Consider the following 22891-nt stretch of genomic DNA (forward strand, 5'->3'; position numbering starts at 1 on the left):
AACTGGTTATTTTCCATCAAAACACGTAGTTGGGCAGTCGCCAGAACATCTATGGTGCAAAATTTGCTCTTAAAACCTAGTTCGATAATCGTTGCCACAGTACACAAATGTTCCTTTTCTATGCATCGAAATTGTTCATTGAATGATTTTAGCAGAGTATTTATCAGTATCCTTCTTTCTTAAAAATGGTCGATGATGTTCATAATTTGTTTAATGTAGCGTCGATGATGTCCATAGTTTGTTTAATGTTGCTTTTTATTTTAAATAAAGTAAAGTGAAAGTTATGTTAAATAAATCCGGTTTCTGCCAAAATCCAGCCAAATTTTGGCATCCTTCAAAGTTTAAGTTTGACGTAAATTAAATTTGTTTAATAAATTTTTTAATTTTAATTTAATTAGCAATGTTAAGATTGTCATTCAAGTCAAATAATTGTTGTGTGTGGATACATTTTGTGACAGTTATTGAAGTTATTTTAACAGTACTCTATTTGAAATTAAATTTATCGTAATAGTGTTGCTTTTGTAAGTGCCTGGCCATACTTTGTTGCAGTATGTGATGTACCGAGAACAAATTCATTTGTACAAATTGTTCAGCACATTTTTTTGATTGATGAACTTGATTTTGTTTAGCACGCTAAACGTTTTGCCAGTTTACTAGAAACATTTTAAACATGTGAGTGAAAAGAAAATTTGTAAACTATGTTAAATCTTATAATTTTATTTGTTTTATTTTAATAAATTTCATTTTTTAATCATATTTAGACTTTTTAAATACACTAAAAATCATTTCAATTCGAATATATGATCGTTTTTTTATTGTTTTTTTTCAAATTTTTTTCAAAATTTTTCTACAGATATCTTATTTTTAAACTAAATTTAATTGTTAAAAAATTGCACGACTCAACAACAAACATTCAGGACATCGTGTTTGCGTTTAAAAAGGAATGACAAAATAAGAAATATTTGTTATGTACAATTTATTATTGTCCATTTAAAATTTAAGAGAAATTTAAAATAAAATATGAACAATATAAAAGAAACAATGTTAAATCGAAGTCCATGAAATATTTATAAAACACATTGCTTTTGTGGAGCCTCAACGTTTGAATCATTTCGTTGTTTCAAACATCTCAATCGACCAACAAGAGACTTTGCCACTCTTCGAGGCAGTGAATTTTTTCTCTTCGTTATTTTGAGGTTTTCCTGTTTGTCAACCTCATCCGATGAACAAATGCAGTTCTTGAGATGCTGCATTATCTTATGAGGGTGGTCTTCGTTGAAGATGTGTTTCAACAAGTAGTAATAATTGAGTCCAGGTTGCATTGTTTTAACGGCTGAACAGCAAGGACATTTGAAATGCAACTCATGAGATGTGCATATTACGTCAATTGAACAGCCAGATGGATCGCAATTAACATCGCAATGATCCTTTTTAAAGCTCATGCAGTCAAAGGCTGAAGATGTTTTCAAGGTGTTGCTCCTTGGAAATGTCGCTGAACAAAGTGCTGATGCGTTGGAAGCATCGCTGAAATAGTTGCTCAAATCAGTTGCAGGTTCCTCGATAGATGTTGAAGTCGTCTGTTGTGGTGTGGGGTCGCTGGTGAGGTCCATTCCATGATCAACAGAATAACTGTTCGTTGTAATGATTGCAAATGATTGCTCGGCGCAGTGCTGATCGGCTTCTCTTTCATGCGTGTCGTCATTATTGTGTTTAATGTTTTTAACTCTTTCCGAGTTGTGTGATGTTGATGTGTGCATCGATGTTTTGTTGATGTTGTTTGTTGTGTTTGCTGAACAATCAGTCACAATGTTGTTGTTTGATTGATGAGATGGAAAGGTTATTTCATCAATGCCATCATCGCTGTCTTCATTTCCATCCTTTGTGGCTACTTGCAGACATCTCAGTAACGAACTGTTGAAGCTGTTTCTTCTTTTGTTGCTTGTAGCTTTTGTTGTAAATGTGTTTGTGTAAGTCGAATGGTTGTGACACGTGTTCTTTGGATTGTCGTTTGTTTGGTTTGCGAATTTCATTTGATCAACGTTCCCAACTACGTTACTTGATCTTTTCAATATGGATCGTCGCTCCAAACTCGGTTGCGATTTTTGCGAAGAGTTAAAAACTAACCCGTCAGCTTTGAACGGATGTCCTTTTTCAGAAACGTTGTCACAAATCTGGTATGTCTGTTCTACCTCGTTGAACAACAAGAATGACACTCGTTTCGTCATTTTTAATGATGTTTAAATTTAATGATGGTTTTAGTTACTGTGTTTTATAGCAATTAATCTTAATATCTTCTGTGTAGTATCTGGTTTTGTTGATAAATTGAACTAAAAGTTTCTCAAGCTGTTTTGTAAGATTTGATTGCAAAACTGTGAACTGTTTTTAGGAATCGAATATTTTCTTCCACTTATATACTCAGTAAAAGACGACCAGCTGCCAGTTATGGTTCTCATTCACAAAGGAATGATCTTTGATCTGATTGTTTAGATTGAAAATGATAAGCCGTCTTAATTGGTGTTGCCCAACATTCAAACAATCGATTATTGGCACGTGTAATAAACGTTCTAATTGTGGAAGACCGTTGAGTTGTGGTTGTCTTTAAAGGAGATTGTTATATTTTTGTGTCGTTAACATATGTTTGATGTGGGCAGTTTCATGTTTAATAGTTGTGGCCTTCTTCTAATGAATTTTTAATTTTTTGTTCAAATGCTTGTATTTCTTTTCAATTGAATTTTATTTAATTATTTTTTTCTAGTTACAAAGCTATATTAGTTTCATAGAATTGTAACATGTATGTCTTTTGTTTTTTTCATCCATCTTATTACAAATGCTTTCTCTGGAACATGTGGAACTTCATGCACGGTTTTAATCAAACCATTATCACATACTTGATCGGTGAGTTAGCGCAGTCGGTAGAAGATGCCGCGCTGTTATGGCCTGTTTTGATTACTTTCTGTCCTAAACTCAGACTTTCGTACCCTATGTGTCTAAGTGCATATGTTGCAGTGTTTGCCGCGCATGCATGATGTTTCTGTACGTCGTGTGGTGTGAGTGGCACGGCCTGTGTGGCACAAAAATTTTATCGTCAGTGTAGAACCGCGTTTTACACCTGTGAACCTCCCTGATAAACTAGCGAAATAATAATTAATGTTTGTAGGTAATAATGGTCATGTCGGAAATTAAGAGTTGAAAAATTTAACACTTTGACAATGGTCACAGTGTGTTAAAATTAATTTATTATTCTTCAATCTCATCAACAAAGTGCAGTGAAATCAATTTATTTCTTAACGAGATCATGAATAAAATTGTTTTTGTTCTCTACATGTAATTGTGTATTTTTCATCGGTGCAAAGTTTACCAAACAGTTTATGTAGATAATTGATGTTAAACGCCATAATAACATCTAGCAGCAGCTTGTGTGCGCTTGACTGTTATGTCTGAGTGTCTGAGTGTCATCCTATCATTTATCTGCATGCGCCTGAGTCGCTTCATTTAAAAATATTAAAAAAAGTTTGAAATCAAAATGATTAAATTATCATTTATAATCACATTTATAATCACATTTTTGATAGTGACAGCTGGAGGGCTTCTGCAATATAAAGAGGTAAACATTAGACTCTAATTTGGAAGTGTTTTTTCAAAAATATTCCATTATATTGAGACTAACAAATTTCGCTAAATTGCTAAAAATATCTGCCTTGCAATATTATCTATTAAAATATGATTTTTTTTTCTATTTCCGTAGTAAAGCTTTGGTCAAATTAGTCTATTGCATTATTTGGTCTTTTCACCACATTCGACCTATTTTTACAGTTGATATGACCTCCACGCTGTCTTGTATTATCTCGCCCTGACTACTGCAATTCTCTGTTATATGGAACTTCAGCGTATCTGATTTCCTCTCTTCAGCACATTCAAAAGCCAAACTTGTTTTAGAATTACCTCGTTTGTCTTCCAGTTCATCGTCTCTTTGCTTACTTGCATTGGCTGCCGATTCATCAACGCATCAAATATAAAATTGCTGTCACTACATATAAAACTCTCAACACATTTCAACCACCATATCTTCAAAAACTCATTCACCTTCGCTCATCTGTTAACCATGACCTTCGTCTGCCGTCACCACTGCAACTGCATCAACCAGTCAATAAATAAGCTCTCACCTTGAAATGCTTTTTATATTGCTCACCATCAATATGGAACAGTTTGACAATCATCAATAGAAACGTTTAAGAAGCGATTGAAACCTCATCTGTTCAAACAGGCCTTTGCTGGCCGTGCTGACATTTGTTTATCCGGGAGCCCCTGATGCTATGCATAAGGCGCTGCACAAATGACATTATTATTATTATTATTCACTTAAAAATAAATGCGTTGATTAGTTTTTACATATATATAAAATTTAATATAATTTACATACATAAACAGGATCATTTAAAAAAAATTTACTTGAAACCTTTGAAACGCCTAATCAAAGATTTCTACCCAAATGGCAATGCCAAATTGAAAATTATATTCCAACACAAATCCGAAAAACCAGAAATTAGATGGTTCATGAAGGTTTCTGATTTGTACCTTCCCCTTGCCGAGATTCCTCATGCTCTCAATATTGATGGTTAGTTCACTTTTTGATATATATATTTATATATATATATATATATATATATATATATATATATATATATATACACACAATATTCTATAAATTCTACCGAATGTTTGGCCTTAATATGTTTGTAGTTCATTTTTTCAATTTTTCTCACTAAAGTTTTTTGGTGAACGTTTAGTTTATTAAAATTAAAAATAAACTTATTTTCCGAATTCATGCTGCAAATAAGACCATATTTCGATTCTGAATGAATCATCATCAGTGCAATTTAGTTATATAGGGAAATATTCATATATATATATATGATTCAGACTATCAGATATACAGTTGTTTAGGAAAGTCACAGCATTTTTAGCGTTGCTTAGTTCTCCAGTTTTCTATTTAAATTTTCAATCAGTTTTTTACGAGTTTTTTTGTAGAAAAAATTTGTTTAACATAGAGGAACAAAGTAACAGTAACTTATATAAACAGTAACTTATTATAAACAACAAGAAAATTAACATTGATAATAGAAATATGAATTTCCAAAAAAAGCTAAAGTTAGATGTGACGTTGCCCTCCTTGGTATGATTATGAATGTAAGACTATTAAAAGACTTTGCGTAAAAAAAGAAATTATAGAAAACATGTCTGTGGAATGCAAAAGTGATTGGAATGCAGCTCTAAAAAGAAATCTCGAATTTTTCCCCCAAAAAAGAAATTGTTATTGGAAAAAAATTATCAGCGATAACTGCGGAACTCCTACAAATTTATGAAAAATAATAAACAAAGTATTTTGCAATCAAGTTACTGGAGAATCGTCTAATGAAATTATTAACTTACATTCGTCTCAGTTTGTTAAGATTCTTGATAATAAAGTTGACAAAATAAAACAGACTACCAATGTTACTAATAGACCACCAATTTATCAAACTTTGTCTGACATAAACTGCTCATTTTCTGATTTAACGCTCCTTACAGAATTGAAGGTTAAAAAGGTGGTGCTCGGCTTCTTGCCAATTAAAACTTGTTTGATTGATATCTTTTATACACACATTTAAAAAAATATATTGATCTGTTTATAGTTTTGCTGACGAGTTTCATAAATTAGAGTTTAAGCAGCGGTTTTTTCCTCTTGGATTTAAGCAAGTTATATTTTTTTCAGATTTAAAAAAGTGAATATGAATAGAAATGACTTGGCTAGTTATAGACCAATTTCCAGACTGCTTTATGTTTTTTCTGAACTGTTTGCTGCGCTAGACAGACAACATATAGGAAATAGTTTTAGCCTCAGGAGTACCCCAAGGCTTAGTGCTTGGACCCATTCTTTTTGTCATGTATACTGCTGGGGTTTTAAAGATGTTTGATTAGTTCAGTTTTAGGTATCACGCTTACGCTGATGACATTTAGATAATAGTTAGTAATAAGCCAGAATTACTACATTGTGAAATAAATGAACTTGTCAAGTGTCTAAACGATATTGAAACGTTGATGTCTAACGTGGAAGTCTCAAGTTAAACCAACAAGAGTCAAAATTTTTTCCCTTTGGAAAATTTCAGCAGTCAACAAAATTTAATATTGATTTGGTGAAAATTGATGATGTCAAAATTAGATTTTGCGACAAAGTAACTAATTTAGTATGTTCACTGGATTCCATATTATCGATGCAGGATCATATGAAAACGATAATTTGAGCATGTCCTTTGCAAATTAAAGAATTATATAAGGTGCGTAATTCTTTAAATAAATCTGATATTCAGACGTTGGTACATGCACTTGTTTTCTCGAGATTAGTTTATTGCAATGGCCTCTTTTAAGGGCTGCCTGGTTAACATGTTTCTACTTTTTAGTCCATTCAGAATAGAGCGGCCAAATTGGTTGTCAGTGGTCTCAGATTCAATCATGTAACTCCGATTTTGGGAAGTCTTCATTGGCTTACCATAAAAAGGAATTTTATGCAAAATAAGTCTAATAATGTATAAAACGTTACATGGTTTTTTACCAAGTTATATGATTAATAAAATAGAAGAAAAATCTGTAATGATGAGTGGCATGAAACTTAAGTCAGATGATAATATTTTGCTGGTTGTCCCGGACATCAATTCACAAATCGCATTAATAAATTTGGTTATTTCAGGACCGGCTGTTTGGAACAATTTGCCAAGATCTTTAAAATCTTAGGATTTGAAATTGGATGATTTTGAGAAAAATTTGAAAACTTATTTATTTGTACTTTGAGTTTGATATTGAATTGTTTATTAACAACTACCATCATATCTGTACTTTACTTTAATGCATTCTATATGGATGGCGCTTTTGAGAACTTTTTGATCATAATTTTCGCTTAATTATATGTTTTAATAATAATAATATATAAACTTCTACATATTTTTACTTAGCCAATCATTTTAAGTTATGTTATTTGTCATGTAAAACCTATTCTTTAATAAATTTTCGATGTTTTCATTACATCAGGTAGAAAAAATTTTAACGTGAGCGTCATGTTTTCTCACAACATCAGGGCAGTCACCTTGAACATTAATCCTTTCAACGAAAAATTCCCTCTCACCTTCATAACAGTTTTCCATTATCCAAATACTTTATTCCAGTATCATTTAAAAACTGAAATCCAGAAGGAGACAATCAACAAGTTGGATATATTGGACTCCATCGTTTGGAAAACAACACCACCCGACACAATTACGTTTGATCAGTCTGGTTTGTTTTTAATATAATTTTGCATCCGTGTAATGCATTGGATCTAATAAAATTATCCAAATATTGAATCATAAGCATAGTCTTCCCGTTGGAACTTTCGAGTGTAGTCAAGAAACTTAACAATGTGAATAAGGACACTCGTTTTTGAACACGTAGTTGTGATGAATTATTGATAAGATGTTGTTTGTTGATTTTCAAGGTGATCTTCATGTAGTCTGCCAGGCTCTCATTGAATCCAACCCAGTTACGTTGAAACCGTCTGGTGAAATAAGAATTTACAGGAATTCTCTTGATAGAGAGTAATTCTTTAAATTTTAATAAAAACCTATTAAACCCAACAATAATAAATTTACATACTGTATGTTTTTAACTAATTACAACTTTAATACACTAGCAAGCCACGCTGGCTCAAATCCAAATTAGAGCATCCATCGATGTCCCGCATGAATTTCGATCGCAAGGAGAACGAAACTTCATCGACGGACAAGGGAAAGTACATCACGAACGGTTGGAAGTCTTCCTATGTCGAAACGGACTACTTCAATTCTAGCAGAGTTTGTTTTTGTAAATTAGACACTTTTTGGCTCCGTAAAATAATTTAATAAATTTTAACAAAAATTATAATTTAAAATAAGTTGAAAAGGTTTAATAAATGTCAAAATAAATATAGATAAATTATATCGACATATTTTGATTTATTTTTTATTTAAAATACAATAAATAGTGCTGATATTCTAATGTAGGTAATAATGTCAGTTAAATATATTTAAATATCGATACAAATTTTTGCAAATTTTTCTTTTTTAAAAATAGGAAATTTTCGCACGATTTTAACGCTTTTCAAGAAAGAATTTTTTCTTTCCAGATTTTCATAACGCTTTCAACATCGTACAAGATATCAAACGGGACAGCAGACACGTGCGTTTATACGTGTGCGACTGATCACGCCAGCGAAACAGAGCAGACGTTCTACAGTGCCTGGGTTACCAACATCATGCCTAAGAATCCAGTCATGATGGTCATTCCTTGCGAGGAACATGCCATGGATGCGTTCGATAGAACCAGAGAGTTGGTTAGCAATCCAAATCGTAACAAAAATAATTACATCTTTCATCGTGCAGGCGGCAAAGAGATGTATTTTCAACTGGTCATTAACATCACGCGCAACAGACCCACTTGCGTCAGGTGTAGATCGTTCGACTATATGAACAGAGTATTGACTTTATTTAAAAATGATGTTAATATAACAAGCTCAACAAAAACGACAATTTTGGATAGACATACCAACGTTCCCGATGGAGCGTTGCACGAACTCACATTGACTTTCCTCAATCCTTCTCCAGATGATGAAGGATTCTACCGCTGTGTCACTCCGCCATCAAGGCCCGAACAAAACGTGGCATTTGAAATTAGATTGCGTTAATCAGCGCGTAGAATTTGATATAATAAGCCATTTTTCTAAAATGTATCATATTTGAGTAACCTTTTCAAAACTTTTTGATTTACATTTATGTCAAAAATATTTCACCAAAATTTTTGCATGTAAAAGATAAATTCACAATTTGAAAAATTAAGAAAATTTTATAATAATATAATGATAAACACAATAAATAAAATATAAAAATATAATTAAATCAAAGTTATAAACTATTATGACATTATCTTTGCATCAGTTTTTTGTTTAAAAAATTTTGGCGAGCATACATATCCTACATTTTTGCCAATTTTGAATTTTGCTACTCAAACCACTAAACTTCTAAAAATTTTCACACATTTAATTTATTAATTTCATTGTTGTGGGGAATGAAACGGTTTTTTTTACATATTTAAATGGAATTTTCGTTATATATAGCCCTAACTCTATGTAAATATTCCATTGTTTTGAGGCTTCAATTTCCTATGGCTTCTCTGTTAGTGGGTGATCAATTTGTTTGTAGATTAATGCCGGTAGTACTGAATAATGTTAAATGTCATTAGCTCTAACATAATTAAAATTTGCAATGTTTGATATAAATTCAAGTAAAATTTAATAATAATATTATATTAAGAACAAGATAAAAAAAACATTATCAGATTACATCATAGGTGAAGCTAGGCTTTGTGGTTGCATTAAAAAATATTTCCAATTTTTATAGATGTATAGATGGAATTTTTTTTTTAAATTTTACCAATGTTTTATGCCAGTTATACAATAATACATGGAATTTTTTCAACATGGTTTATAGTTGCCCATTAAACCGAAAATTGAGATTGAAAACTTTTTAAATTATCTATCTAGTTCGGTTCTCCTGCTTTCCATATTGGAAGAATGCGTATAGGCTCGGTTTACAAAGGCAGAGACCGTACTCTCTAGATATGTTTGAAATATGTATATGTATATATTTATATATATATATAAATTTTAAATTTTATCGTCTGTATTTCTAGGCTTCACATTTTTGAAAACAATTTTCTTTAGAACAGATTCGTCTGTTTTAAAATTGAAAAGCTCAATCGTAAACTTTCATATATATATATATATATATATATATATATATAATTTAACAAGGATATATATATATATATATATCCTTGTTAAATCATTTAAATCATTGTATATATTTACGGTCTTTGTTCGATATTTTGTTTAAAAGGAGCGAGGTGGAAGTTTCCCTGTTTCAAAATTATATAAAAAGGGGAGAGAATTTTAAATAATTGTTGCAAACTGTAATTGTACGAAAATGTGGATGGATTTATAAAAATTTTGAGAGGTTAGTCGGTGCTTTGTTGGACTATTCTAAGTTTTTAGTTACTAATTAATATTAATTATATGAATGTTAATTGTTAAAAAGATAGTTATTTATAATATTATAAATAAACTTTATGATTTTATTTTTATATATTATGTAGTTACTCTATTATTATTCTATATTATATATATTTATTTATTTATTTTTATTTATTTATTGGAAGAAGCACAAAAAGGTAAACATAATACTTGTGATAGTGCCTGAACTAAAGTTATCCTTTCAACCAAGTTCAACAAAAAATTGAACAAAGTTAATTGAAAATGAAGAAATTAAAAATGATGGTAATTCATGCACGCGAACATACGTCACAAAAATTTATACATTTCAAAAGTAAATAATGTTCGCCTCCCATAATATTGACAATTAAATAAATAAAGATTGAATCGACATGAAAAATTCACAGTAGAGGTTCATTACAGAAACAAATTCAAATATCAATTTTGGCATATTTTAAAAAGTTTATCATTAAAGGATCATTACATAGGCAAATGCGAGAATCATGATGTTATTAACTCATTATGAAAAATTTATAGTAGAAAGTCTATTACAAAACAAATTCTATTTTTATAAAATGTTTACCGTAAACATTTTATAAAAACATTATATATATATAACTACCACTATTAAAAATTTTATATTTTATATATAACTACTACGATTAAAAATTTTACACTTTTTTTAAATTTAACTTTTATTTAATAATTAATACTTAACCTTTAAAATTTTTAAAATTTTTTGTGAAGATTTAGGCTAGGGTAAGCATCAAGGATTATCCAGTTAGCAGCTAGCTGAAAGTGTAAGGACTTTGTATTTTTTCTTAATTTTATTTGTATTGCAAGTGAAATAAAAGAAGAGAAGCCAAAAGTGTGGATGGCCTCGCAGCTTCATCAACCACAACATCATCAACAGCAACAGCCACAACAGCAGACATGTGGGGAGGAAAGTTCAGATAGCGATGGTGAGACCGAACCAGCTCGTTGTTTCCTTCGGAGACTTTCAACAAAAAAGGAAATTGAACGTTTGGTGGGTTCATTGCTGGTGCTCTCTTTGGTTGATTCTATTATTATTTGAGAAAAATTGGAGATTGGCCCTGGATGCTAGATGCATAAACATAACCTTATTCCTAACTTTCAATTGTTGTATAATTTTAATAAAAGTTGGGTTTTTATTCATATGGTTGTGATTGTTGTAAGTTTTTAAAAATGAGTGTAAGCATTTTAGCCAGGGTAGATCTCCAACTTAACTCATTACATGATCAATGATTTTTTTTCTGTTATGAAATAAAGCATTATTTTTTCATTACTGTTGTTAATCTTTACATTATATCACCATCTTTAATTTGCTTACAAATAAAACACAGTAGACTAGTTTAGGCTGGTTTAATCTGGTTCAAAATTAATAGGCAATTACATGTAAAATATTACATTTTTATTTGATATTTCAATGATAAATAAAAAATGATAATGTTAAAAGATTATTGTTGACCTAATCTTTATTTAAACAACATCTTTTTTGTAACAAAATCTAAAAATCTGTCACTTGAAAACATTTATAAATAAAATTTTATAAAATCTTAAATTATATTTATATTTTTTATAATTGTATCAAATAAAATTATATCTTTCGTGAAATTAAAAAAAATTTTCTTATATGGTATTTGTGAAGATTCTCTCTCACCTCTTTCTCTCTCTCTCTCTCTCTCTCCCTCTCTCTCTTTCTCTCTCTCTCCCTCTCTCTCTCCCTCTTTCTCTCTCTCTCCCTCTCTCTCTTTTTCTCTCTCTCTCTCTCTCTATTTCTCAATTGCATATTGTTTATTTCTATAAATAATCACAGAAGCCTAAACAAACATAATACTGTAGGTTTTGTATCTACAAGTTTGATTGCCTGAATGTTTATATAACTTGGCTTTGTTTAACAAGTGCAATAACATTGAGAGATGTGCCTGGCAATTGTTGAGATGTATTTTTAACCATTCATCTCCACAGACCTCCATAAAGGAAGGTTATCTGCATAAACAAAACAGCTCCTTCCAAGTGAGTTAACATTACTGTGTCTCTGTTTGTTGCATCAGCTTCATCATCTTCTTCATCATCATCTTCATCATCATCTCCATCATCATCTCCATCATCATCATCATCATCTTCGTCATCATTTTCATCATCATTTTCATCATCATCTCCATCATCATCTTCGTCATCATCTCCATCATCATCTTCGTCATCATCTCCATCATCATCTTCGTCATCATCTCCATCATCGTCTTCATCATCATCTTCATCATCATCCTTCTTATCATTTTTGTTGCCATTTTATGATTATTCTTACTATCTTCCTGACTGTATTTCATCATCATTCTCATCATTTACATTGTTATCTACATCACTTTCACTTTAGTTCTTATTAATCTGTTTTCATTCATTGTAAATATACTTATATCTAACGCGCGCGTGTGTGTGTGTGCATGTAACATGTGTGTGCATGTAACATGTGTGTATTAGGGTGGTCACAAGAAATTTTTTTTCAAAATCTCATTGGGGGAACCCCCTAAATTGTGCCACTTGACTAAAAAATGACATTTGTAAAGTGTGTATGTAACTTTGTTTGTAACTTTTGCATGTAACTCACACATATACCTTATATATGTAAAGTTTGTAGGTTAGGATTGCGTATGGCTTTTTGTGTTAGCGACGTTCATGAGAACTATTGTTCAACAGTTGCTTGTAATTAAATTACTTTTAAAACTTAAAAACACTGTGGTTGAAAAACAGTAGACAACTGCTATATGTAATTATAGACATAAATATATATATATATATATATATATATGTAATTTTACGGATGGGAATATGTACAAGTGTTCTTGCACACCACACACACACACGCACACACACCACACACACATTTACACACGCGCACACACACAGACCTACGCGTAACACATATGTACACTTGTATAGTAGGCAGTTTATTTTTAGCCGGAAGAGTGAATGTGTTTGAAGGGAGGAGGTGGTCAGTTTTATAATAGGGTTAGATAGGTTTAGAGGAACCATCATCTGAACTGATTCAGCAGCACTTTAATATTATTTATATTTTATTTTATTTTTAGTTTATTCATTATTTTCGTTTATAAAAAGTGAATAGCTACAGTAAATAATAATGTATTTCACATCAGTTAACTGCCTGTCAATGCCAAATCTCGTTGGCCCACTGTTTTCATTCACTGACTTGTTCGTTTAATATTTTGTTTTATTTTTTTATTATTGTTATTATCATAGCCCCGTGCCATCACAAAACCAAATTCAAAAAACGAAGCAAAATAACAAAACTACAAATTCCAATGATTGTCTAAAAATTAAAGAAATGAAATTAAACAGAGTACAATTGAAATTTAATTCGATGTCAATTTATTATTAGAAAATGACCGTTAATTAATTATCAGATATCAATGATAAAAATTAAATAAGATTGATAAATTAAAAGTTTGCTCGTCAATTAAACTTCAAAAAATGATCTATGTTATCTATTTACTTATAATATACATGACGCACATGTTTGTTTAACTTAATTAGCTAAAGCTAGTGGATGTATTGTATGTGTCATATAATGGGATCTTTCTAGTTTCTATCTAACCGATCATGAAATTTTCTTAGCCTAATAATGATCAAAGTTTTTTTAGTTTCAAATTATAAAATGTAAAATTATAAAAAAAGAATGACCGAACGAATGAATGAATGAATGGATTATTGGATGTATGGATGAATAAATAGATGAATGAATGAATGAATTAAAGAATGAATGAATGAATAAACAGAAGGCATTGTTTGTTCATTGACAGTGACGCAATAAATGTTGAGAATGAAATAAAAGCAATAAACAATATTGTGAATACAGCAAAGGGAATGCGTACACACGCACATACGTACACACATGTATGCACACACATGCACACACAATTTGCACTTGTATTAATAATAACATTTTTGTAAGCATGTAAACATTTTTATAACATTATAATAACATTTTTGTATCTTCCTCACACACTCTTATGAAATAAAATAATGAGAAAACCATGAATAACCTTAATAAGGAATATCTGAACTAGTAGACAAACAAACAAGCAAGCATTCACTCAATCTCTCAATCAATCAATTTTGTTACTTTTATGCAAGAGCGAAGGAATTTCTACATTTTCAACTGATAAAGTAGTTTGATATCTATTTATTAATTTATCTTGGTAAATAATTTTTTAGTTAGGTTTACTTTTAAACACTCATCCTAGTAGCCACTGGAAGCGGTGTCTGGTGAAACAACCGCCGGTATAAGACCGTTGGACAAAAGACCGCCGGATAAAAAGACCGCCAGCTTTAGGTCGCAAAACAATAAGATCGCATGTCACAAAGGTTGCAAAACAATAACAATAAGACCGCATACATAATAATCGATAATAATAATATAATATAATAATAATAATAATCGACTCATAAAGAATCTTCGCTTTTTATTAGCGACCTACGACTTCATTACTCGCTCTGATCAGCCAATCCATGCACTACTGTTTAGAGTGTTACAAATTTCTTCGATGCAGTTGCTGAGAATCTACCTGGCATGAACAACGCAGTGAAGAATTGGCATCGCCGATTCAATAAAATAGTGGGAGCACATCATGCAACTATATAGAAATTAATTGATAGCTCGAAAACTGGGCAGAAGTTCGATCAGGTAGCCATCGAGCACCTCATTCAAGGTCAAAAACCGCCCACCAGCAAAAAAATCTACAGAGATGTTTCGGCCAGATTAATAATATCGATTATTTACGTGGTATTGCACATAGTTTGAATTTCAATGATAGAATTTATGGAAACCCTCATGTGTTCATGTAAAAATTTTCATTAAGTTTTGTACAGACCAGCGATCACTTATTTTTGTTGTCGACGTCATAATCTTGAAAAATAAAACATTATTCCTTAGAACATCGTTTTGTTGACCGTGTTGTCGAATTCATCATACTTTTAGTAATGGCACATTTTTAACCTTTCTACCATATACAACCTTATTGTCGGGCAATCTTAATGCTTGGCGACCTAACGTCCGGCGATCATTTGCTGGCGACCTTTTCACATAGAAACACTGGAAACAATCATAGGATGTACGCACCTGCACTCTCTGCGATTATTAATAATATCAGAGTGTCGGAGTCGGATGAAAAGTATCCGACTTCGGGTAAAAATTTCTGTCTCCTACTCCCAATTCCGACTCCAAGTTCCTACTCCCAAAAAAATTTTCAACTTTTGCATGATAATTTCACTTTATTGTCACTAGTGAATAGAAAATACTTTAAAAACACTTAAAATCAGTCAATGTAATTGTTTTTCCATGTAAAATTTTATATTTTAAAACTAACTGAACAAAATTATGTGATTTTATCGCATTATTTAGCATTTATTTTTTGTATCAAGATATTATTAATTACTATTGTTACACACATTTATTTTCCAAAAAACGCCATCTTAAAAAAAATTCAGAGAAAAATAATTACCGTCAACAGTATTGCTGTCTATTGCTCTTTTTTCATAAGCAGTGTAAAATGGAAATTAATTTAATATTGATTTTCAAGAACTTTCACAAAATATTTATTAAATGTTTCTACATGCAAACACAAGATTATTAATCTACAAAGCTGCTTTTTCTTTTACCTTTGGTTGTTAAATTTTTACACAATTGTTTTGATAAAACTTGTAGATGTTGATTGCTGTACTTAAAAGCGCACTGTGCGCTAATCTCATGTTTGAAACCGACTCTGAATTGGCATTCATTTTATTAATGAACTCTTTAAATATCCGTCTATTTGTACTTTATTCACTCGGTCTTCCATTTTTTGGCAATCGTAAAGTTTGTTTCCACTGTTGAAGCTTAAAAATATTGACAACTAATATTTTTTCTCTGCTCTTTCCAAAAAACAAAGCGATTTATTAAACACTGAGTAATTGGTTGTTAGTGACAAAATGGTTCTGTTATAACACACGCTATAGGTGAGTTAGTTGAGCGTTTTTGTATGTGCAAGTCAATTTTTGCACCATGAATTAAATTTTAACTCAGTTTCTGCAAATAATGTAAGTAGATTAGTGGAATCAGATGAGAAACAGTTCAACATATTTGGTTACGTGTGTTTATTTGTTGGTATGAATGGAACCTGTGAAGTAGTGCCAGGTTGTGATCCTTACGAACAGTAAGTAATCCATTGCACGTTGTGTAGAAGTTTTCAGATGGTGGGTGATGCATACAACTGTAGGGTCATTTATTAATTAGCTGAAGATCATTTTTTTACTATTTATTATTTTTCATTTTTTAATTGTTGTTTTTGTTATTGCTAGTATCATTACTATTATTTTCATAAATTTTATTGTCATTTTAATTTGCCAATCATGTCCGAGGCACTTGCATTTCAGAAATTGCGCTATATAAAAATGTTCCAATGGTTGATTGATGGTACTGTTTTTGGTAAAAATGGAAAATGTTTCATAAGCTCAGTTTACAAAAAAGCCAATTATTTTTGCAAAATAATTACTACAGATGCATTTGCAGGTGCTTGCACGTACTGGCACTGCTTTGATGGACGTCGCTTCTTTCACATTTAACAACCTATTGGCATTTACATGGCTTGCTAATTTTAGCATGTTTTCAAAACAAGATTGTTGACAGTTGACTCAGCATGTATGTGCCTGCCATGTTTTTTGCAGGCGGAAAACTAGTTTAATGGTTGAACGCATAATGATGATTTTAGTAAAAATTTTTCATTTAAAATGTTTTGACACACTTAATATAAAACTACCTAGCTAATAATTTAGTTTAAATTTAATCATTCCACATTCATGCGAAGAGGTTCACAAATTTCATAACATCATTACAAAAAATATTTTCTGGTTGTAAAAAAACATCTTGAGCATAAAAATATTTTGAAATATAATATTTTTGTTTAAATAAATATCGTTAACAAATTTAATTTCGACCAGTCAGTCGCCATATCATGAAAATACTGTTCCGTAATTACAAATTACTTTATTATTATTTGCTTATTTTTATACAATTTTTTTTCAAAATTTCATCAAAAATGGTTGAAAGGTTGCATAAAACATTTGCACACACAGCGCCTCGTCAAACGATATTTCAAGTTGCACGCTGGCTCCCTCTACTACTCCACCGATAACAAAGTAAGTTATCATATGGTCAGCCTTTCTTATCTTTTCTTTGTGCTCTAATATATAAGCTTATGATGGTCATTAGTAATTTTTCAATCATTTTTCTATAACGTGCATTTGTTGTTTTATAATTTTTTCTCTTAAGGTTGCACTGTATTCCTACTCTCTGATTCATTTTATTTGGTATTGTTCATTTTATTTTTCTCAAGTTTTTCATTCAAATTAATGTTGAACATTATAAACCATTATTCAAATCACATAATTTCAAAATCCCCGTTTTGCAGTCCACAATATTCAACCAAATCGCTCTCATAGACACGACAATTGCAGAGTGTAGTCTGAAAAATATCAACCACAGTTTTCAGGTTTGCGTTTTTGCTAGTAAATGCGCATACGTGACTTTTATTTTGTGCGTTCATATGTTCGAATGTTTGGTTTGGTTTCGTATGCTTGGATGTTTGTGTATTCATGTGTTTTCATGTTTGGTTTCATATGTTTGAATGTTTTTGTATTTATATGTTAGACTTTTTTGGTTTTATGGATGTTTTTTCTGTATTTATGGCTGAACTATGTAGTGCAGATTGTGTGTACATGTTTCAAAGCAAATTTTCAATGTTATGCATCAAATATCGATTGAAAGTTTTTTAAAAGCAAAAATGGTTCTTTTAGAAGAACATGTGAAATGTTACAGTTTTGTAATTTTTTAAATTCCCAAGCAATTTCAAAATATTACCCCAACAAACATTTTTAGTTCAACGCTAATCAATTATTTTTAACATCAAACAACACTTATTAAGGGTTGCAATAACGAGCTCTCAGAAATTATTTTCAAAAGATTCTAACAGGCAAACAAATTGTTTCTTATTTTTGGACATGCATGACAATGTTTGGTGTCATTGATGGCATTTCATTTTTTAATCAACTGTGTTTGTGATGCTGCTGGGATGTTTGTTCGTATGATTTTGTCGCTGGCAGGCTATGCGGCTATTTTCTCTTACTTTTCTCATCGAGACAATAAATAAAAGATATTATGATTACTTCGTTTTAACAAATTTTTTAAAGAATAAAATCTTTGTTATACATTGTAAGGAGTTTGTAAAAATTGAAAGTTTGCGTTACTGCAACATTATTATTTAGATATTTTGTTTGTGTACATTTTCAGTTCAAGTTTTTTAAGGTTTTGAAAGATTTTCAATTGGATTTCTTCTTGATAGATGAATTATTTGAGATTGGACATTGTTAGCGGGTGCAACGTGATGAACATTTCTGATTAATAAATGGAAGGAATGAAGGAATGATTCAGTGAAGAGTAACAACAAGCAAAAGGAGGAGAAGAGGATGACACGCAGACGGAATGAAAGAAGCACAGCATGAAACTGCTTGAACAAATATATATCACTCAAAATCTGTCAATTTCCAGTACATGTAAACAATGTTTTAAAACGAATGTTTTTAAACATTTTAAAAAAAAATTTATATTTTCAAACTTGTATGTTGTATTTCAAATAAAAAATCTTCCGTGCGATTTACATATGACCTTATTTGGCCGACATGTCGTAGTGGTTGAAGACGCCTGATCCTAAGGTGCCATCAGTGACCAGGTTCGAATTCGTAAAGAGAATATTCTGATAGCTTTTGACGTTCGCCAAGTGATGAGGCTTAAGATTTGTGAAAATTAAGTGGAAAGAAAGGAGGCTTTTCAGTAGATGTTAACAACGTACATCCGTTTTCCGGGCTGCTGACAACATGATATGTTCGTCTATGAAGTGCTGAAAATTAGGCATGAACCAAATGAATAAATAAGATAAGTTAGAAAGAAAATGTGAATGTCTATGTGAGAGAATTTATTGGAGTAAATATAAAATATAAACATCTTACCACTTAATTTGCGATTATTTGTTGGTATGCTACTTTGAAGCTTCATCAATCTGATGTGTGTTTTCATTTGAAATGATTTCACTTGTGCCGTTTCGACGTAATCACCACCGTGATTAACATAACATGAACGTGGATTTTAACAACCAGGTGATCACGCCATCTCGCAATTTGATAATATGCGCTGACAGTCGAAGAGAGATGGAGGAGTGGATGGGTGCCATCAGGTCTGCCGTGGCCAGAGATGTGAGTTGGATTTGGTTTTTATCATTGGTGTTCTTCGGTCGGGTAGAATGCCATATTAATTTTTATCATTCAGTGAATGTCTCGGGGAATGGCTGAATGGCTGGTTTGGCATGATTGATTGGCATGATTGAATTAATTTAATTAAATATAAAATATAAATATAAAAAAAAATTCAATTATTTAAAATATTAATTATAAAATTATTTAAAAAAATTAAAGTTTAAATATAAAAAAATATATTTTATGTTCACTAATATGGTTTATTTATTTGCTTAAGTGAGCGAATTAATGTTTAATCTGAAAATATTGTTATATGGTTGCAACTATGAAACTTTAAACGTTATTGCCGTTCAAATGAAGGCAAATGAAGGCAAGCTGACCGCGGATTACTACACGTGTTACGGTTTTTGTCATTTTTGTAATTGGGACTTTTTACAATGGATCATACTTAATATATATGCGTGTGCGTGCATGTCTGTGTTTGTGTTTGTGTGTGTGTTTGTGGATATATCTGTTTGCTTCTCTGTGTGTTTGTGTGAATTTTAAAGTAGGTGTGTGTGTGTGTGCGCGCGCGCGCGCGCGCGCGTGTGTGTGTGTGTGTGTGTGTGTGTGTGTGTGTGTGTGTGTGTGTGTGTGTGTGTGTGTGTGTGTGTGTGATGCGTTGCATGTATAGTGAAGATATTAACTGAGAAGACAAATTATTAGACAGCGTATGAATGGTGATTGGGGATGTTGGTTAATTTGTTGAATTGATCAGGCAATATGTTATCAACGTTGTTTTCGTGTGTGTGTGTGTGTGTGTGTGTGTGTGTGTGTGTGTGTGTGTGTGTGTGTGTGTGTGTGTGTGTGTGTGTGTGAGTGACGTGTTTGTTTGTTTTTATTGTTGTTGCTGTTAATGTTGTTGTTAATGTTTTTATTGTTGTTAATGTTGTTGTTTTCTCCTCAAGTTATTTATTGTTTGTTAGGTTGTGTTTGAGTTTCATTCTCCAACTGTCAGGCAGAATGGATGGATCGTATTTGTCCTGCCTGGCTGAAGATTCCTCCATCGTTTTGAATGTTTTCTTCATTCCACCCTCTGACTTCCTTATTTGTTTCCTTCTCTCAATTAGTTTTTAAACGGAAATGTTTTATTTTGTCACATAAGTGTACGGGGAAGATGATAACATTGATATTGTGTAGGTGATTCTGATGGCGACGATGATGATGGTGACAAATGATGATGATGATGAAGAGATGATGACGAAGATGATGATGATGATGACGAAATGATAATGAGGTATGGATTGATATTCTGATAGCAGTTTTTTCATGCTTATTGATCAGTGAGTGCAGGACAGCTGGTTTCAAATTGAATAATATCTTATTCCCATCCATCACTGCCTTTCGTGAAAAATAAGTTTCAATTACATTAACAAGAAAAATTTTTTTATTGGTATTTAAATGCATTTTCATGATTCATGAATGTATGCATGCATTTGCATGATGCATGCATGCATTTGCATGATGCATGCGTGCATTGCATGGGTGTAGGCTTGAATGTTGGAGTCAGTTGGAATATCATGCTGATGATATGTTCAAACTTTTATACTGTTTCACAGTTTTTTTTTATAATTTTTTGTATTGCTTTATTTTTCACAATGTATTATAAACGAGAAGATGTCATAGCAATCATCATTGTCGTCATCACTTTCATACTCATCGTCATCATAATTGTCATCACTTTCGTCATCGTCGTCATCATCATCATCGTAACTGCTCATCATATTATATCACCGTCTCATAATATTTCATCGCTGGTGTGATGTACTTGAAACGTTTTTATTTTTATCATTGCTTTTTTGATGTCTCTCTGATAACAAAATGACTAACTCTTTTTTATATTTTTTGTGATGACGATGGTGATGATGATGATGGTTATGGTGATGATGATGGTGGTTATGGTGGTTATGTTGATAGTTATGATGATGATGACGGTGATGGTGATAATGATGTTCGATCCCGTTTTATAAATATTGGATTGGACAACTAGGTCATTTTAAATGTGATTCTTACTCTACTTGCGCAATCGCCTTTTTGCCACTAATACTATTATTATTATTATTATTGTTGTTGTTGTTGTTGTTAATGTAATTGCTGTTTTTATTGTTTCAATAGTGATGTTATTTTTAAATCTCAAGTTATAACATTAATTGTTAGTTATAACATTATTTGTTAAGTTGTAACGTTAATTGTTTGTGTAATAACATTAACTGTTGAGTTATGACATCAGCAGTAACGGTTGAGTTATAACATTAACTTAACTATTCCTAGTTAATTAGTGTTATGTATCAAATTTTGAAATTTTAATTTATCGAACACTGTTTCTCCATTGCATAAATTTTTTGATTAGAAAAAATCCTAAACTCCAATAGATGTTTGTAACGTAACTAACCTTCCATGCAACCTTCCATGCTACATTATCTTCCACGGATGTTTCAATTATGATGTTGCCGATGGTTACATGACTGAACAAGCCAAACGACTCACTCATTTCTGAGGAATCTACTTGTTTTTTTTTTATTGAATTTAACATTTATTTTATGTCTTGAAAATTCAGAGCTTACAGATGGCATGAGGGAATAATGTGCGAATGCGAAGTTGTTTTACCGGCTGACGATTACACGTGCGTATGTGTTGTGCGTATGGTGTGCACGTGGGCGTGCGTGTGTTTGTGTGTGTGCTTGCGTGCGTGTGTGTTATTGATTTCAGAGGATTGTAGCTCGCGAAAACATGGAACATGAAAAATTGAAATATCGTGCGTTACCTTATGAAACATTTTGCATTTGAAATGCGTTGCATGTTTCACGGCAGCATCTCATTTTCAATGTAGGGGAGACTGGGGTCGAATGGACCAGGTACCGAAAGGACCTTCGAAATTAAAAATAGTAAACATGCGCTAACATTTTTTTAAAATTTAAATTCATATACGTCTCTTGGCTTTCTATAACCAGATGTAAATTTTATTAAATGTTTTTAGTAGCCGATTTAACTGTTTCACTTTTCCTTTTTTTGCGAGAAAAAGTGAAATATTCGTCTGTTTCTTTTTGAGTGTTTTAGAAAAATTTCGAGCGGTATGTTTTTGTTTTTTTGTCAGTTTCTATAAAATAATGCTTTCTGAACACGATAGTGTTGATTTGACACCTTTATCCTTTTTAATTTATTTGGCATGTCCGTTTTAGTGTCCAACTACCATGTGGTACAGGATGGACCAGCTTTGTGTGTACAGAATGAACCACTCTAATAAATACTAATACTTATATAAAGAATGATACCCTGGTCACAGTGGTTTATTAGTAATTGGAATTGAATCCATATCTAACTAAATATCAATTACTTTTGTAATTTCAATTTTAATAATTATTAATTATGAATTTTTAATTTAAAAATTAAAAAGTTCTAGAATATCTTTTGCTCCAATTTTCAATTTTAATAAAAAAATTA

General features: G+C 31.4%; 4 protein-coding genes across 4 annotated transcripts in view; 2 read left to right on the plus strand and 2 right to left on the minus strand.

Moving 5' to 3' along the window:
- Positions 1 to 1067: 1067 nt before the first annotated feature.
- HELRODRAFT_161050 (hypothetical protein) lies at positions 1068 to 2225 on the minus strand (the record flags this gene model as incomplete). Its single annotated transcript, XM_009021032.1, has 1 exon — positions 1068 to 2225. The coding sequence occupies one exon, from the start codon at positions 2223 to 2225 to the stop codon at positions 1068 to 1070; it is 1158 nt and encodes a 385-aa protein (XP_009019280.1).
- A 644-nt stretch (positions 2226 to 2869) lies between these two features.
- HELRODRAFT_161051 (hypothetical protein) lies at positions 2870 to 4093 on the minus strand (the record flags this gene model as incomplete). The annotated part of the gene is made up of 3 exons (XM_009021033.1): positions 2870 to 3061; positions 3824 to 3987; positions 4084 to 4093. The coding sequence occupies 3 exons, from the start codon at positions 4091 to 4093 to the stop codon at positions 2870 to 2872; spliced, it is 366 nt and encodes a 121-aa protein (XP_009019281.1).
- Positions 4094 to 4554: 461 nt separating this feature from the next.
- HELRODRAFT_161052 (hypothetical protein) lies at positions 4555 to 8728 on the plus strand (the record flags this gene model as incomplete). The annotated part of the gene is made up of 5 exons (XM_009021034.1): positions 4555 to 4615; positions 7063 to 7305; positions 7505 to 7604; positions 7700 to 7859; positions 8171 to 8728. The coding sequence occupies 5 exons, from the start codon at positions 4555 to 4557 to the stop codon at positions 8726 to 8728; spliced, it is 1122 nt and encodes a 373-aa protein (XP_009019282.1).
- A 2302-nt stretch (positions 8729 to 11030) lies between these two features.
- Positions 11031 to 22891, plus strand: part of HELRODRAFT_128981 (hypothetical protein) — a gene marked incomplete at both ends in the record, with an annotated part of 58274 nt that continues 46413 nt past the window's right edge. Inside the window, 5 exons of the mRNA XM_009021035.1 lie at positions 11031 to 11117; positions 12080 to 12127; positions 17240 to 17302; positions 17575 to 17655; positions 19316 to 19411. Coding sequence (XP_009019283.1) covers positions 11031 to 11117; positions 12080 to 12127; positions 17240 to 17302; positions 17575 to 17655; positions 19316 to 19411 — 375 coding nt within the window. The remainder of the gene's footprint in view (positions 11118 to 12079; positions 12128 to 17239; positions 17303 to 17574; positions 17656 to 19315; positions 19412 to 22891) is intronic.

This window comes from Helobdella robusta, assembly GCF_000326865.2.
Source record: "Helobdella robusta unplaced genomic scaffold HELROscaffold_3, whole genome shotgun sequence".
Lineage (NCBI taxonomy): Eukaryota > Metazoa > Annelida > Clitellata > Rhynchobdellida > Glossiphoniidae > Helobdella > Helobdella robusta.